The sequence below is a fragment of the Scylla paramamosain genome, chromosome 31, assembly GCF_035594125.1.
Source record: "Scylla paramamosain isolate STU-SP2022 chromosome 31, ASM3559412v1, whole genome shotgun sequence".
NCBI lineage: Eukaryota > Metazoa > Arthropoda > Malacostraca > Decapoda > Portunidae > Scylla > Scylla paramamosain.
Window position 1 is genome coordinate 12,236,879 of NC_087181.1, and position 17,121 is coordinate 12,253,999.

At 41.3% G+C, this 17,121-nt stretch overlaps 1 protein-coding gene across 3 annotated transcripts in view; it reads right to left on the reverse strand.

Annotated features, from left to right (window-relative positions):
• Nucleotides 1–4,864: 4,864 nt before the first annotated feature.
• The window catches only part of LOC135116526 (protein N-terminal asparagine amidohydrolase-like), a 186,620-nt gene continuing 174,363 nt past the window's right edge, over nucleotides 4,865–17,121 (reverse strand). For all 3 annotated transcript variants that reach the window (XM_064034056.1, XM_064034055.1, XM_064034057.1), the window contains 6 exons: nucleotides 15,033–15,251; nucleotides 14,463–14,570; nucleotides 12,109–12,209; nucleotides 11,647–11,808; nucleotides 11,187–11,470; nucleotides 4,865–10,880 (listed from right to left, as the gene is read on the reverse strand). In XM_064034056.1, the coding sequence (XP_063890126.1) occupies nucleotides 10,736–10,880; nucleotides 11,187–11,470; nucleotides 11,647–11,808; nucleotides 12,109–12,209; nucleotides 14,463–14,570; nucleotides 15,033–15,251 (1,019 nt within the window). In that variant the 3' untranslated portion in view covers nucleotides 4,865–10,735. The remainder of the gene's footprint in view (nucleotides 10,881–11,186; nucleotides 11,471–11,646; nucleotides 11,809–12,108; nucleotides 12,210–14,462; nucleotides 14,571–15,032; nucleotides 15,252–17,121) is intronic.

A 17,121-nucleotide genomic window follows, 5' to 3' on the forward strand; every position in this document is an offset into this window, starting at 1 on the left:
TCTCTTGGGTCTCATCTTCCACTTAACCCTTGAACAAAAACCTTACAGTTGGGGGATATTCAGGTCAGTGTCACAAGATTACAACCACCACTACAGATAAGAAAAAGAAGGAATCGCTTGTCTTTCCTCTGCTCATCTCAGTCACAAGTGAGGAATTCAAGGCCACTTCTATGATAATTTCACCTATAAAGATTTCCTTGTGTGAAAATTTCACTGAAGATAGTATTCCCAATCTAAACTAATTTTTCATGAAAGGAATTATCTGTAGATATCTTGTGAGTGGAATGTTTATAGAGGAATGTAACAGCATACCATGCAAGGCTAGCACCATGCATAGACTAAATAAAATCAAAACCATCTCAACTAAATTTTTTGTGCATGCAACATCATCCTCACAGCATCCCCACAGGTTTGTCACAAGTTACAAATATAACAGTGAACTGTTAAGCCTCATGACACCAGTCCTTTATCTTCCAGGCTTTGTGGAGAGCAATAAAATTGTGCCTCATGTTTGGAGAGCAGAAACAATAAAGATTCAGGCAAACCTTCCGCCACACAGTCTGCCTTTCCTAGCTTCAACAGTATTGCTCAGTGTGGAGGGTGGCAACAGAGACTACAGAAGGGAGAAAACATCTAACTTTCAAGATCACTTTATAGAATTTTTTAAGTAACAAAGGACGTGTCCAGGTAATTAAGGTCAACAAAATCCCATCTGGGTTGTGACAACTCTCATGGTTTGACTGCTAAAGTCTTGTATCTGAAGTGTCCTGTTGCAGGTACAATCCCCAAGGTCCTGTGGAAATTCCGGATACCTTGACACAGTTTAGTATGTGTGGAAGTAAAAGGGAGAAAAAAAGGGAGGAGGAAAGATATGGTCACAACAGAATGGTCTCCCCTGCAAAGTTTGTTCATGCAGAAACGAGCTACAGAACAACAATGTGCATGACCAAAGAATCAGTGAAGTGCAGCAACAAGTGAAGGAATGAAAGTTCTCACAGCACTGAGATACAAGCCCTCTACCCACAGTCTGCAGTCTTGTTAAGTTTCACAGTACACAGCTCCTAATCTCACTCAAACTATCCCACAAAACAAGCAATATGTATCAGAATTACATGCTTAATTAATGAGTATTATATTTACTCAAGTATAGATCAATCTCAGGTAGAGGTCAATCACTAATATCTGGTCAGGAAGTTAGTAATTTATGGTATACCTTGTACATAAGTTGACCACCTAAGTAAAGGGCAGCAACCTCTAACACCTACCTAAAAAAAAATCTATTAACCTCTCTCTCTCTCTCTCTCTCTCTCTCTCTCTCTCTCTCTCTCTCTCTCTCTCTCTCTCTCTCTTGTCAGCTTACACATCTACTGAATGTCATGCTTCAATGCTAGGGATGAGCTCTCATGGCTATTTTCATGTATTCAGATCAATTTCTTTGTGTCTTCTTGATGCTCCAAATTGGGCCAATAAATAATAATAATAATAATAATAATAATAATAATAATAATAATAATAATAATAATGTGAGAAAAAATGAAAGGCAAAAATAAAGGAAATTAAAATGAAGATCACCATCTGATGGCATTTCCTTCCTACTGATACAAAAGTGTGTTGCCAAAAAAAAAAAAAAAAAAAAAAAAAAACATAGTATCACCCTTTACTTTCCTGCTAACAAATATACTGAAGCTGCAGCAACACACACCTTAATTCACATGCCCAAAATATGAAGTGTGTGCAAGAGTGACAGCAACTGAGGTGTAGTGAGGCTGGGCAGGACTGAACAGAACAAAGGTATTTATCTAGGTTAGTGATCCTTGAAAATCACCAACTAACTCAGCCAACTCAGAACATTTGGCTATTATATTTACCAATTCACGTGGAGGCATAAATGATAATGCCCCGGTGAGTGATGCACGTGGGTGTACAAAATAAGCTGGGTTGTTACTTGCTTGTTATGAGATGAATCATGGCTGGCGTCTGTGGTTGATGATGACGATGATGATGATGATGCTACAACATACCACAACCCGTTCGGACTTTTCCTGGTTCCGCAGACTTAGTAACAATGGCATAACACCTACCTAGTTTTCGTGGGGACCAGAATCAATATAAGCGAAGCACCATGGCGGAGTGACAGGAGACAGAAACCTTCATTAATCCCCCCAAGGTAACTGGACGAGTTTCAATGTCACTCGACATCAGCTGACTTCCCGATTCTAACTCTACTTCTGTTACTCCACAATATTTCATTTTAACAGCATGTCTTATCAACTCAAAGTAATATACGCGTGATTCCGACACCAAGACACGTGTATGAGAGTAAATAACAACTCGGACATGTGAAATATAGACCAGATAAGAGTCTCCCATTGTTTCCATCACCCAGAAATTACGTCCCTTTAAACACCATCGCATTATGTAAACAAAAGCCACGTGCGCCTCTGATCCTGGCAACACACGGGCAAGAAAACAATGACAAGTGGAGATGAAATGGAAGGTAAACCCACCTCTATAGGATCAGTGGTCAGCTGGTGGGGGGCGGCACTCCCCTCTGAAGCCACACTCTCAGGCAGCAGGGAAATGTCGTCTGATGTGGGACTCTTCAGACAATTGCCCATGATCCCTTTCCGCCCGAGGACTTGCCTCTTACAATACAAGCGTAGCGGAGTGAGGGAGCGTCAGGCGTGAGGACACACCACCATCACCACACACCACCACTCTCCTCTCCACCACACTCTCCTCCTCCCTCACAGCTGACGCGGAGGAATACTTCACCTGCAAACGTAAACAACCCATGGAAAAACTAGTGCCAAGTTTATTCTACGCGCTGTTTTGTGTTGTTTTAATGACTTTATTACAGGCTTGTGGTGATGGTGGGTTGATGGATATGTTCTGAAGGTGTGGTGTGTGTGTGGTGATGTGTTGTATGGTTTTATATGGTGTGTGTTTGGTCTTTGTTTTGGTGGTGTCGTCTGCCTCTACACAAGAGAGAGAGAGAGAGAGAGAGAGAGCATTATAAGACTTATAATGAGAACGTATTAAGTTTTGTACCTACACATGTACTTATTCTCTGCAAATTCGAATGATTACATAATTACTTTCATAGTTTCCTTTCGCCATACATAATCATATATCACTTTTTTTTTATGTATAGAACATTTATTTTCAAGTACAATGCCCGTGTTTTTCCTGCTATCATTATTTACCTTCCTACCCTGTCTAAAGGTCCTGCACGAGTCTATGCCTGTTTTGCTACACGAGATTGCCAAAACTTTTGTTACTGGTCAGCATTCGTCACCATTGTAATAGTAACGTAACTCCTATATGTTGCGTCGATTTGTACGTAACTCTCTCTCTCTCTCTCTCTCTCTTAAGTAATTATAATACCAACACTTCTGCCTTCTTGATAAAATAGCGGAAGAGAAAGAAAGAAAAAAAATGGAAGTTAAGGGTAATCTGTACAACCTCAAGTAGTTCTATGTGGACCCATATTCTGAAACACTTCTGCGCCGCACCTTCATTGCTTTCAAAAGGCTCTAGTTGAAGTATTACGAGTTTTAAGGTTGTTTCGACAGTTCCAGTGATAAACTAACAAGATTTCTTTATTATTATCAGAAGAAATACGGAGAACCCGTTTAATCATCTATGTGGCCTTTGAAAAATAGCCGTGGTGAGAGAGCAAAGCGTTTTGGAGTGCGGATGTAGCAGGTAGCAAGCAACACACATACCTTTTTCACCTGTCCATCACCACGCTGTTGCTGTGTCGCGTGGCCACAACTATACGAATTAATAATAAGGCCATTGTAACCTTTTGAATCATTGTAAAGACTGATTGATTGACTGAAAATATTGTCATGAAAGGGGTATAGTTGGGGATCGATGTTAATGTATACTGTTATTGCAAATGTTGTTACTGTCAATTTGTCTCTTGCCTTAAGTAGATGGGGTTGATTGTCTCAAGATTACTTATTCAACTGTCGGTATATTTATTTCAAACTAAGGATATGCTATTTTGTTTGAATCAGCCTCGTGTGAATAATCTGAACCATGCGAAGAGATAAATAAACAAATAGAAAAATGAATGAATAAGTAAGCAAAAGACAATGTTATAGAAATGTAGAAGTTGGCAGGCACTGTCGCAATGAAAACGTTCCGCCAGACTTCATAAAAGCCACAGGAAGTGAGTTTGCAGCTATCAAGGTTGCGGCGGTGACAATTGAGGTACGCTCTTCTGTGTACATCCTCGCTCGATTTATGAGGATTGTAGCGCCTTCAGTTGGCATGTGGTCATAAATGAAATTCCACTAATAACTAATAGAATCACATGGTACACACACACACACACACACACACACACAGTAAAAATAAGACGCATGAGTTTCCGAGATAGACTCAAAACAGTAGTTAATTCGAATAGTACTTGGAACCAATATACATAAATTTATTAGGGAAAAGATGATAATTTGATATTTAAAAGGCATGGCAGTGAATTTAAGTCAATCTCGTGAAGTATTAGGAGGATTACAGAAATGTGAGCTGGTAGAAATAATTTTGTGAGCTAGAAAGGAGAAGGATGAAAAGATTGAGTAGAAATAAACGGAGGAGGGGTAGTAGGAGAAGGAGGAAAAGGGGTAATAGGAGAAGGAGGAAAAGGAATAGAAAGAAAAGGAGGAGGGATAGTAGGAGAAGGAGGAAAAGTAATATATAGAAAAAAAAGGATAGTAGTAGGAGTAGGAAAAGGAATATAAAGAAAAGGAGGCATAGTAGAAGGAGGAAGAGGAGGATGAAAAGGAAGGGTAGTAGGAGGAAGAGAAACAGAACACTTAAGCATATCAGTGGAACACACATGTGAGTAAAATAAAGATGCAGGTACATTTTTATTGAAGATGTTTATTTGTGTTCTACTTTTCCCAACCGTCCATTACTCCCCTGATAGCTTGATGCTCTCGACTCGATCTCCGTCATCAGAGCCGACCAGTCGCTAAATAATCACTAATGTTTTGGTACAGTTCTTGTTCTTTTTATATAATTCACTACCTAATTATATACATTGGAAAAAAAAAAAGCATTATCCATACCCATCATATTTTTTTCTCATCCTACTAGGAAATGAAATAGCCACTAATACAGAAAACATTTGAGTGGGGAAAACGTACAAAAATTTGATGATAATAATAATAATAATAATAATAATAATAATAATAATAATAATAATAATAATAATAAATGCTACATAAAATATATGAAAATGAAGGAAATGCTGATGCAACAAAATATTTCGTTACAATCATTATATAACACACTGAGCCACAAAAGATGATCAGAAAGTATATACCTTCAAAATGACAGATAATAATAATAATGATAATAATAACAATAGCAATAAATGTTCATCTTAATAATTGACATTTTCTTAATTTTCTTTTCCCTAACTAGCATTTCTTGTCAAAGGTTTACCTGGTTACTTGAGGGCCACATGTGAGCCACATGAGTTTCCGAGAAGTGCCTCCTGGAAGGAATTATGAGGATCTTAGTACAAAATTCATGTCATTGCTACATTTTTTTTTTTTTTATCAACGGACTGCCACATGTAGGCCTGATGGCTTCTTGGAGCTTCCTTTATTTCCTTATATTCTTATGATTCCTCAAGTATCCTTCTCTACTAGTCACTTTACAATGCTCTGATATTTAAATTGTACCGCTGACACATTTCTACAGGTACTCTTATATAAGTCATACACTTTATGTTCCTCTAAAACTCAACTAAAACCTTTATACCTTCATACAATAAAGTCCCTATGAATTCTAGAAGTACTTTTGGCCTCTAAGAATCCTGGATATGACTCCAGTATCTATGTATTCTGGATGTGTCTCTAGTCCATAAGAATACTGGAAACCTCTCTTGTTTCTAACCTATCCTGGAAACACCTCTGGGATTGCTTTGGGTTATAATAGAAATGATTCATACAAGTAGCTTCAGTGGCCTTTACATAACAACAGTGTTAAAAAAAACAATAACAATGACAAAAGGCAAGTATGACAATGTTTGCTATAAAATACAAAATAGTGAAGATTGAGATGTTACATGTATGATGGATGTTGCCTTTAGTTCCTGCTCCTGCTCTTCTTGTTACTTTCTAATCATCCTCCGCAGGGACACACACTTACGTCTAAGCCATGCCTAACCGTAAGAATCTCTGTCAGTTCACAGTGAGGACAGTAACCATTGTGAAGACAAATTGGTGGGGACAGTAACTATTCCAGCCTGGCATTACACTTCCCTCTTCCACTCGGCAGGTACAGTACTACAAGAGAGCTCATACACTAGTAAGTACATTTGTGGTGGATGCACCGCCAACTGATGGAGACATCCACTAAAGTAATATCAAGAGTCTATCGGGCCCAATGCAATATGTAAGAAATAATGAATGTGTAATGTAGAAGTTTTGTGTTTAGCTGGTGTATGTGTTGTGTCCTGCTAAGATGACCATTTTTCTCTGTTCTAAGTGGAGGAATGTAGTTATTTTTATATTTATACAGTACACTATACCTTTACTTTTTTCAGAACACTCACAAAAAGTCAAGACAATAATTACACAACAAAACTCAAAGATTTCTATTCAAGTCATAAGTAACTTAAGTAAATTTTCTTTCATAAGATGCTCCACTTTAATTTTCATGAAGTATGGTTACCTTATCAGCTGAGGCTCATGAGGGTGTTATGGCAAAATGTTGTTTTAATAAGTAACAAGTTTCAGGTCTCTCAATAAAAATTTAATTCCAGAGGTATTCTGATACTCCTGTCATAAAAGTAATTCAAGTTTCAAGAATGTGAAAAGTAAAAGAATGAAGTAGATTTTGTGGTAATCTGAAACACAGAGATCCCCAAAATGATCTTGGGACCTGACAGTTATTATAGTCCGGACATCTGAGGAGCTGCATTTTGCTCTCTCAGTCAGGGATTTGGTCCCTGGTAAGTATCTCTTGGCAAATTCATCCACTTTCAGATAAATTTTTCAGTGTTTCTCTGGTGTGCCCTATGAGGGGCATTACAATTGTTGCAGTTTTCCCAGTGAAGGAAATCAAGAAAGCATCATGCAGTAGTATATAACAAAATCTTCCATCCAGTATTTGTAAACATATCTATAATGTGAATGAAATCATGAAGAAACTCCACAGAGTATTTCAAGAAACATGAATTTTGCATGGAGGTTGCAGGGAACTGTCTTATAAATGATCAGTGAATAAAAACATGAATGGGGGTTCATGCCATGTCCACCCCACACCATGAGCCTCAACTAGCAGGACTGAGAAAGAAAGTGAACCTGCCAATCTAACTTTGATACAATTAAGACACATGAGAAATTAGATACACACACACACACACACACACACACACACACACACACACACACACACACACACACACACACACACACACACACACACACACACAAACACACACACACACACATCGGCTGAAATAACATGATTAAGAAACAAACTAACATAATGAAGGCCTAATGTTTATATCTATGCAGGAAGTTATAATATAGGAGCCATAACAATCAGTCAAGGTTTTCAGTAGGTAGCTTCTACAACCAACACATTTGTTCAGGAACACGACCTCTCAGGGGACACCACACAGTCTCAAAGCCTCGTCTTTTATGGACACCCTCATGCCAGTGCACAAGTTGAGACAAGCCATACCCACATGACTGCACTGCAAATCCACATGATCCAAGAGAAAAAATAAAGAATAAAAAAAAACAGACCACACTGAACTAAAAAAAAAGATAATAATAATAATCATAAGAATTCACACTGACTTGAGAACTGAAAAAAACAATTATAAATATCTGACAGTCAGATAAAAAAACGCAGCATTTAATTTATATTAAGATGATATAAAGTATGTAATTATGCAGCTCTTTTGATGTGATTCTTGATGAAAACAGAGACTAAATGACAGTATTATGCACCTCAAACAGTATAAGCAGTATGCATCATAAGAGTATGTCAGTGTCAACTTAAACTGTCTACACCTTTCCTTGCCTCAATACTTTCCTTCCTTTTCTGTAAGCTGTCCTTGCTTTACAGATACTTCACACCACACCATGGAATCCTTGCACTTTTTTATTACTTTACTTTTCACTACACAGTCAGGATCAGATCACCAAGAGATTCATTCCACTAAAGAAGAGAGTAGGAGTTCATATAACCAACAAATACACAAATACATGCGGCATACCTGCCATGTTTAAACTATCATGAAAACAGCACTACATGTTTTCTAAAAAGACACTTAGAGATGCAGAGAGAGAGAGAGAGAGAGAGAGAGAGAGAGAGAGAGAGAGAGAGAGAGAGAGAGAGAGAGAGAGAGAGAGAGAGAGAGAGAGAGAGAGAGAGAGAGAGAGAGAGAGAGAGAGAGAGAGAGAGAGAGAGAGAGAGAGAGAGAGAGAGAGAGAGAGAGAGAGAGAGAGAGAGAGAGAGAGAGAGAGAGAAATAATAAAAGCACGCATAATATATTACAATGATGAATTCATAATATGCATAAGGAATTACAATTATTGAACAGTATCATCAGTTCTAGTCAGTATGTTCAGGGACTTTCATCTGCTGTGTAAAGTAAGGTGAAGGTCTGACCCACACATCCACAAACAAGTGCTGGTTGATGCATTTCCAGTAACAAAACACAAGAACTCTTCCACGTACACACAGCAATAAGAATCATCGTCCAGCTTTCACTTGCACACCTCCTCTTGTCAGAATCCACAACCAGCACTTCCCTCACTCCTCTCCTTGAAGTCCTTCCCTTATTTTACTGCAGCAGTGTGATGATGCTCCCTTTCGTTTCCAGGACATAGCTATGGTAGGACTCCTCACATGCTGCCACAGTGACCAGTGCGTGGCCCTCTGCATGGTACGGTGCAGCTCAGTAGAGTCACATTGAAGTGTCATGCAACCACCTTCATGTCTGTCCAGTCCTGACTTTTGCCAGGGTTTTTTATGTAGATTTTTCAGTAGTTTTCAGTATTATAGGGGATTTTATGGGAGTTGTGAAAGATTATGGTATGTTATGTGAGTATTTATGGAAGATTCTGAGGTTAACACATGGTATAGTAAGCTTGTGATGGATTATAAGATGGTTTATGGAAGATTACTTGATGTCATGATATACTAAGGGTGGATTATGGGATGCTATGTAAAGCTGTGAAACGGTCATGGGAGTATGCAACATCTGATGTGGAGTTAAAACTTACTTTGTGGGGATGAACCATCCATCAGTTCATGTCTTACTACATCAAGCTTGTTAAACCTACACAAGATTCATTCCCTTGGTAATGAGTGAAGGCCTCTGATGGTGTGCTGATTGAGGGAGATAAGCTGCAGCAGTAATGTTTAAATGTAACCTATAAATGTGGGTGTGATTTAGTCACTGCTATATATCCCTCATAGCTTGACCTTACCATGCAGTGACTTGGAGAACAAAGACCCAACTTTATCTTAGAACCTGACACTCATCATGGTCCCAATAATCTAAAGCACTCTCCTTCTGTTCGCAGAATTTGATCTGTCACAGATTTGATCCTCAGCTAAGGCCTCTCATGGCTAAGTATCTAACCCACCTTCAGAACAATTTCTCCCCCTGATGGGGGAAGGGAGGGAATTACAAACATGTTTCTTTCCTGAAGTGCATACCCAACACGTCACCTTAATGACAGATAATGAGGAGGGTGAAGGACTTTTCAATGTGACTGTACTTGTGGCCAATGCACTTCTTTTTACAATATGCATCACTATATACAAAAAAGCAAAACAGTCTCCTCTTCACTCTGGTTACTCAAGAATCTTAAGACGAAAAATGCAACAAAACTATTATGGATATATTGATAATGACCCCAGCCTGGGGTGTATATTGCACCTTGGACGAGAGAGAGAGAGAGAGAGAGAGAGAGAGAGAGAGAGAGAGAGAGAGAGAGAGAGAGAGAGAGAGAGAGAGAGAGAGAGAGAGAGAGAGAGAGAGAGAGAGAGAGAGAGAGAGAGAGAGAGAGAGAGAGAGAGAGAGAGAGAGAAACATATACACACAGAAAAAAAAAAAAAAACAGGGACAGTTATACAGATAGAGAGACAAGGAAACAGAGACAGGGACATTGGGGAAGGAAGGGAGAGAGAGAGAGACAAACAGAAGGGATGGTCGGTGACAAGCCCAGGTGATTGGTGCATCCAGACCCCACCTGCTGCCTCCACGCCCGCCCATGCCCGCCCACGCCCGCCCACGCCACCTCCATGCCTACGCTAACCACATTTCCGATGCGTCCAGTAACCCTAAAAGTACAACAATTAGTCTAATCAAATACTACGACAAACATGTAAGTAATATGTACAATTCACATTTGTCAGTTGAAGAAATCGTGTTACTTCAATAATTTACAGAATTTTCCCTAACCTAAGTCTAAGCAAAATACAATACGGAATGGAATGAAGGAGGACAAAAACCAGCGCCGTGCAGCGCCACAAGGGCAGCGCAGTGGTGGGAGAGAGGGTGCGCGTGGCAGCGGCGTGTGGCGGCAGGCAGTGGGTGGCGATCTGCAATTTGGCACGATGAATTCTGGCGGCCGGTGCAGGATGGCGACTGTGCTCCGCCGCTGAGCCACGTCGCCCAGCCAGGTATTCAGCCTGCCCCCATGCCTTCTGGCGGAGGAAAGGGGTCGTGGAAGGGGGAGGAGGATGGTCACAACTGCGAGGCTTGCCAAGCAGGCATGAAACGGTCCTTAACAGGGTTGAGGAGTGGATCGTCGTAGTGCTGGCCTGGGTTGACCACCGGAGGCACAGCCAGGTGGGTCTTGAGGCGGCAATCCAGGTGCAGGGAACCATACCTGGGGGCAGGGCAGCTGTCAGGGCTTGTGTGCCACTACTAGGCACATTGCACTAATACTACAGGCCACTGGGCCATGCTGCACTAATACTGAAGCTTGTCAGCAGCACACTGACCTAATTCTCAAGGTGAACTTAATACAGTACTCATACTGAAGAATAATATGGCCTTGGTAATGACATTTCTATTTCAAAAGGAAGCATAAAAACATCGGAAACTAAAAGCAAAAACCGTAATTCATTGCCACTACATCAAAAATCAATAGAGAAAAAGGTGCTTTGACATAACAAGTGTTACTAAGACTCACCTGGAAGGCACTGAGGCACCCCATGGTGCAGGGGAGAGAGCTGCTGGGGTGGGGGGCGCCGAGGTGGTGGTGACCCCACCGGCCTGCGTCCAGGCCCCGGTGGCAGCCACGGCCTGCACAGCAGCCTGCACGTTGGCATCAGGCGTGGAGTCGTTGTTGTTGGGCAACTCAGCAGGGGACCACGTGCCCAGGTTGTCCCGGCGGAAGTAGTGAGGGCGGTTGTCTGGGAAGATGGTGACAGCCGGGAAGGGGTGCTCCTTGATGTGCTTCAGGACCTCACGCACCTGTTGGGGAATGGCAAGGCTGGACTGATGCTGCATGGAGACACTTACAAGCCTTCCCTGATGGTCTAAAAACTAAATATTCCACACATAATTTCACTACACACACACACACACACACACACACACACACACACACACACACACACACACACACACACACACACATGCACACGCACCATCTTGACCCAGCTGGGGCCCTCCACCTCTGGCGTGGTGGAGAGGCACTGCAGGATCACATCATCTGTCTGTTGCAGCAGCAGCTCCACCCCAGCATGTGGCTCGTAGTTGAATGGCCCGATGCGCAACAGGCCCAGGGAACAGTCATACACGTCCACCATCTGCAACACAGCCAGCCAAGTAGTTATCAGAGAGAGAGAGAGAGAGAGAGAGAGAGAGAGAGAGAGAGAGAGAGAGAGAGAGAGAGAGGAGAGAGAGAGAGAGAGAGAGAGAGAGAGAGACGAGAGAGAGAGAGAGAGAGAGAGAGAGAGAGAGAAATTTCTTCTTACCAAAAGCCACATAGAGGTACATAAAACATATCTAAAAACATTTCACTCACTGTGCCCCTTTCTAACAATCATATTTCCCCTCTTGCTTTCTCCATTTACAGATCCACCAACCTGTGTCACCTGGAGCCTTACCTGCTGAGCACCTGTGAAAATCCTGGTAGAACGAAGCACCAGGTAAGGTCCCTTGTCTGTGAAGGTGGCGGGGAATATCTTGCCATTCTGTGTGCTGACCCCTGAGAAGCAACAAAAGTGTGTTAAGGAGAGGAACTGCATGAATTAATACCTGCCTCATGCTTGAGTCTCAAGGGAAAGCTAGACTAAAAGAAGTACCAGAGAGGTGAGATCATGTACTTAATGGCAGGTATTCGTAAATGCTCTGAATTCTCATAACTATTTTCAAAAAGCCACAGAGATAGTAAATTGAGTTCTCAAGATGATTTTCCCCAATGATGATAAAGAATCCTTATCTAACTTTTTATTTTATGTAAAAGGGACACTGGCAAAGAGCAACAAGAAGGGAGAGAAAAAAGAAAAAAGGCCTAGTGTGGTGTCAGTCTCTAAGGAAAAGAGCCAAATGGATTATTATAAAAGAATCCTTGAAAGCCTCAATACCTGACATGAAATCTTAAAAATACTCAAGATGAGGCACTGGAATGTCTGAGAATGCTGAGCTGTGGCACGACAACAGGGAGACAGTAACACACAGGGAAGGACAAGGTGACATTACAAGGACTTCTGATGAGCATAAGGCTAAAATGAATGGTGGACAATGATCCATTGTAAGGAGTTGTGAATCTGCAGACTAAATGGGAATGAATTAAAGAAGCAGGCATCAGAATGGTTAATACACTACAAGGGAGAAGAGGTGTGACTCTCTAGACTGGACAAATATAAAGGCAAGAAGGCAAGTGTATGAGTATGTCAGGAAGGTTATTACATTAGCCTGTTAGGAAAAAAAGAGGGAGATAATTCATTCCAAAGAGAAGAGCTTTGACTTCAAATAACAATTACAACAAGGCGGCAAAATAAAATGTTAATACTCTAATCTGCTGGAAAAAAAAAAATGACTGTTGGAATAATATGAAGGCAAGGAACATGTGTCAGAAAGATTAATACCCTGATCTTAACCACTCTGAATTCCTCCCACCAGTGAGAACACCTATAAACCCTGAAGCCTTATTAATCAACAACAGCCTCAAGGTAGATGGGGGATAGACAGATAAAAATGGCCTGAAGGAACTGAATGAATTAATACCTGCCTCATATGGTTCAATCTAAGGGGAAAACCAAAAGATAATTGAAAAAAAATTATTAGTCTTGTCCCTTATTTACTGAGAGCCTGAGGGGACTAATGCATCACCTTTTATTTCAAGTGAAAACCTGAAAGATGAAGAGGTGATTCATTGTTCAAGATATCAGGAGTAAAAAAATATATTAATACACAACTCGTGCTCTTTTATCTCAAGTTAGAACCAGAAGATGAATAATAAAGATGTAATTTATGATTTATCATGTAATTTAAAGTAAAAAAAATACATTAACAAAGGCCTAATAATCTCCTATCTAAAGTGAAAACCGGCAGAGAATGAAATATAAAGAAGTGAATTGATTCGTAGAGAATGAAAGATAAAGAAATGAATTGATTCAATGTGTTATGAAAAGAAGATACATTAACAAAGGCCTCAACGTCTCTCTCAAGTGAAAACCGGTAGAGAACGAAAGATAAAGAATTGAATTATGATTTACTGGGTTATCAGGAAAGATATAAAAAAGCCTAGTGAAGATTAAAAGCTATATAAAAGAAGAACAGCATAACACGTTTTGATCCCAAGTGATTTATGGCGGATGAGGTTGTTAAGGGCAATCCCGAGCCGAAGAGGAAAAATTATTGCCGCGATCAGAGGTCAGTAAACAGATCTGCTTGAGTATCGGGTTGCCTCTCTCGCTCCCTCACCCCCATTACGATGGTGAATTAAGAGGCCGCGTGGGGTGATTAAGGGCGTGTTGGGGGAGAGTGATGCGTGATTGTGTGACGTTAACTTTCGTGGCGGTATCAAACTGAGGCCATTATGTGATTAGATGGGTTGCAGAGAGAGAGAGAGAGAGAGAGAGAGAGAGAGAGAGAGAGAGAGGAGAGAGAGAGAGAGAGAGAGACGAGAGAGAGAGTTTGCATGCCACAGGAAGGCAGAATAGTAGCACGCGGAAATGAAAACAAAGGAAGGAAAGAAAAGAAACAAGAAGAATGACGAGAAACCACTAGAAAATGAGAAAACACGAAAAAGAAACAGCAAAAAACGACGAAAACAAAGGAAAACACCAGAAAACAAATAGAAGCCCCAAGACACAACAAGAAACATGGACACTGACAAGAAACAAAGAAAAAAAAAAGAAAAAGAAAAGGGAAGATTATAGAAGCAAGTCACAGGAAGGGAGGAAAGGAGAAACGATGATGTGTGTGTGTGTGTGTGTGTGTGGTGTGTGCTTACCAATGCCCTTGATCATGGGCCAGGAGATGTTGCCCCGCAGCGTGGTGTTTGCCTCGCCCGTGCACAGCAGCAGCAGGTGGATGTGTGGCGGGCTCTTGTGGAAGGCGTCTGTGGGAGGCCATGATGGATGAGGATGTGTGTTACTACAAACATCATCACTACTACAACTGCATTACCACTACCATTACCATCACTACTACTACTACTACTACTACTACTACTACAATTATGACAACTTTTTATTTACATCTTACCAATATAGTAATAATAATAATGATAATGATAATAATAATAATAATAATAATAATAATATAATAATAATAATAATAATAATAATAATAATAATAATAATAATAATAATAATAATTATTATTATTATTATTATTATTTTTATTATTATTATTACACAAGAGAAAGAGTACTAAAAATCTAACCATCATCTACGTTAAAACAACAATACAAAAAAAAAAAAAAGTATCAGTCAGTCACTAAACCAATCATCAATCAACATCAACACTAGACGAGGCTTCAGGCAAACACAACAGCGCATCAACACTGTCAAACACTCACTCAGCAGTGACAGCGTAACCTTCTCGCAAATCCCGCGCACGTCCTGGAATCCCCCGACGACACACAGCTCCAGGCGGCCCTCGGTGAAGCCCATGGACAGCTCGTTGATCCTAGTGAGGAGATGCATCACCCCGTCGTCGTGGGAGCAGATGTGCAGGCCGCTCAGACATTCATCGTGGCTGCACTTGTCGAAATGCGCGAGTCCCACGGCGCCGGAACCTGGAACATAGGAGACACCGAGAAGTTTGTATGGTGTTATGGGGGTAGGAATGAGGTTTTATTGGTGCACTTGAAGATAGAAATGAGGTTTCAGCATCTCTCTCTCTCTCATCGCCGCCGTGTTGCATCTCATGCTATTTTCTACCGCTATTTTCACGCTAACTGCATGCCTTCCCTCCTCCCGCGACCTCGCTACACAAGATTCTACTTTCTCTCACCTTATTCTGTCCATCTCTCTGATGCAAGAGTTAATCTCAATCATTCATCCCGTTCTCTGGTAAATTCTAGAATTTTCTGCCTGCTTCTGTATTTCCTCCTTCCTATGATTTGAACGCTTTCAAGGAGGTTTCAAGATATGTATCCCCCGTCAATTGACTTTTCTGTTCGGCAATCTTTCCGGGAACTGGCACCCAAGTCGGCTTTTTTTTTTTTCCAAATATTTTTGTTACCCAGACCAGTGGCCCTCTTACGTAAAAGAAAAAAAAGAAGAAAAAAAAAAAAGAAAAGAAAATTGAAGACTCCGTGAAGGATGTGCGATGCTGCGGGATTGAAATAAGGCTTGGTGAATGAATGCGACACATTAGTGAAGATTGTGTGGTGCTGTGGGGATAGAAATTAGGTTTGGTGAATGCATAGAAGGCGCTGGCAAGGTTGTATGGTGCTATGGGATGGGGGCTTATAGTCACTTGGTACTGGGGATGATGGCACTCAGGTCATATAGGCCTCAAGTCAGATGATCCTCAAGACAAATCGGCCTGAGTGCTTCTATGAAGTTAGGCGTTCTGAGACGTCTCCGCCAGTTTTTCTCACCCCCGCTCCAGCTGCTAACCCTGTACAAGGGCCTTATCCGTCCATGTATGGAATATGCTTCACATGTCTGGGGGGGTTCCACTCATACCGCTCTTCTAGACAGGGTGGAATCAAAAGCTTTTCGTCTCATCAACTCCTCTCCTCTGATTGTCTTCAGCCTCTCTCTCATTGCCGCAATATTGCATCTCTAGCTGTCTTCTACCGCTATTTTCATGCTAACTGCTCTTCTGATCTTGCTAACTGCATGCCTCCCCTCCTCCCACGGCCTCGCTGCACAAGACTTTCTTCTTTCTCTCACCCTTATTCTGTCCACCTCTCTAATGCATGAGTTAACCAGTATTCTCAATCATGCATCCCTTTCTCTGGTAAACTCTGGAACTCCCTGCTTGCTTCTATTTCCACCTTGAATTCCTTCAAGAGGGAGGTTTCAAGACACTTATCCTTCAATTTTTGACTACCGCTTCGGACACTTTTCTGGGACTGGCATCTCAGTGGGGTTTTTTTTTTATTTTTATTTTTGTTGCCCTTGGCCAGTGTCCCTTCTACATAAAAAAAAAAAAAAAAAAAAGGGGACCTCGGGCGGGACGTTTGGTACTCGAGACACTTGGCACCCACAATGCCTCTAGACTCAGACGACAGGCTTCGTGAAGGCAACATTGGATCCAGACACACTAATATAACGTTTGCAGACCCATCCACTATTTACTCAACCACGTCCACCCATCCACTCAACCATATCCACCCATTCACATCCACCCACCCACAGCCGTAACTCCATCTATCCGACTCATACTCACCCACCCACTCACCTCCATTAGTCTCCATCCAGCTACCCCACTCAACCACATTCACTCATTCACCCACCATACAGTACCTACAGGCCCACCCACCCACCCATCCATCCACCTGTCTCCTACCCACTAATCTACCCACCTACACTCACCCATCCATCATCCCACCCACACTCACCAAACCATCCACCTACCAACCCATCCACCCTACCATTCACTGCACACTGATCTACCCATCTACAAACCACACCCATCCACTAATCCATCCA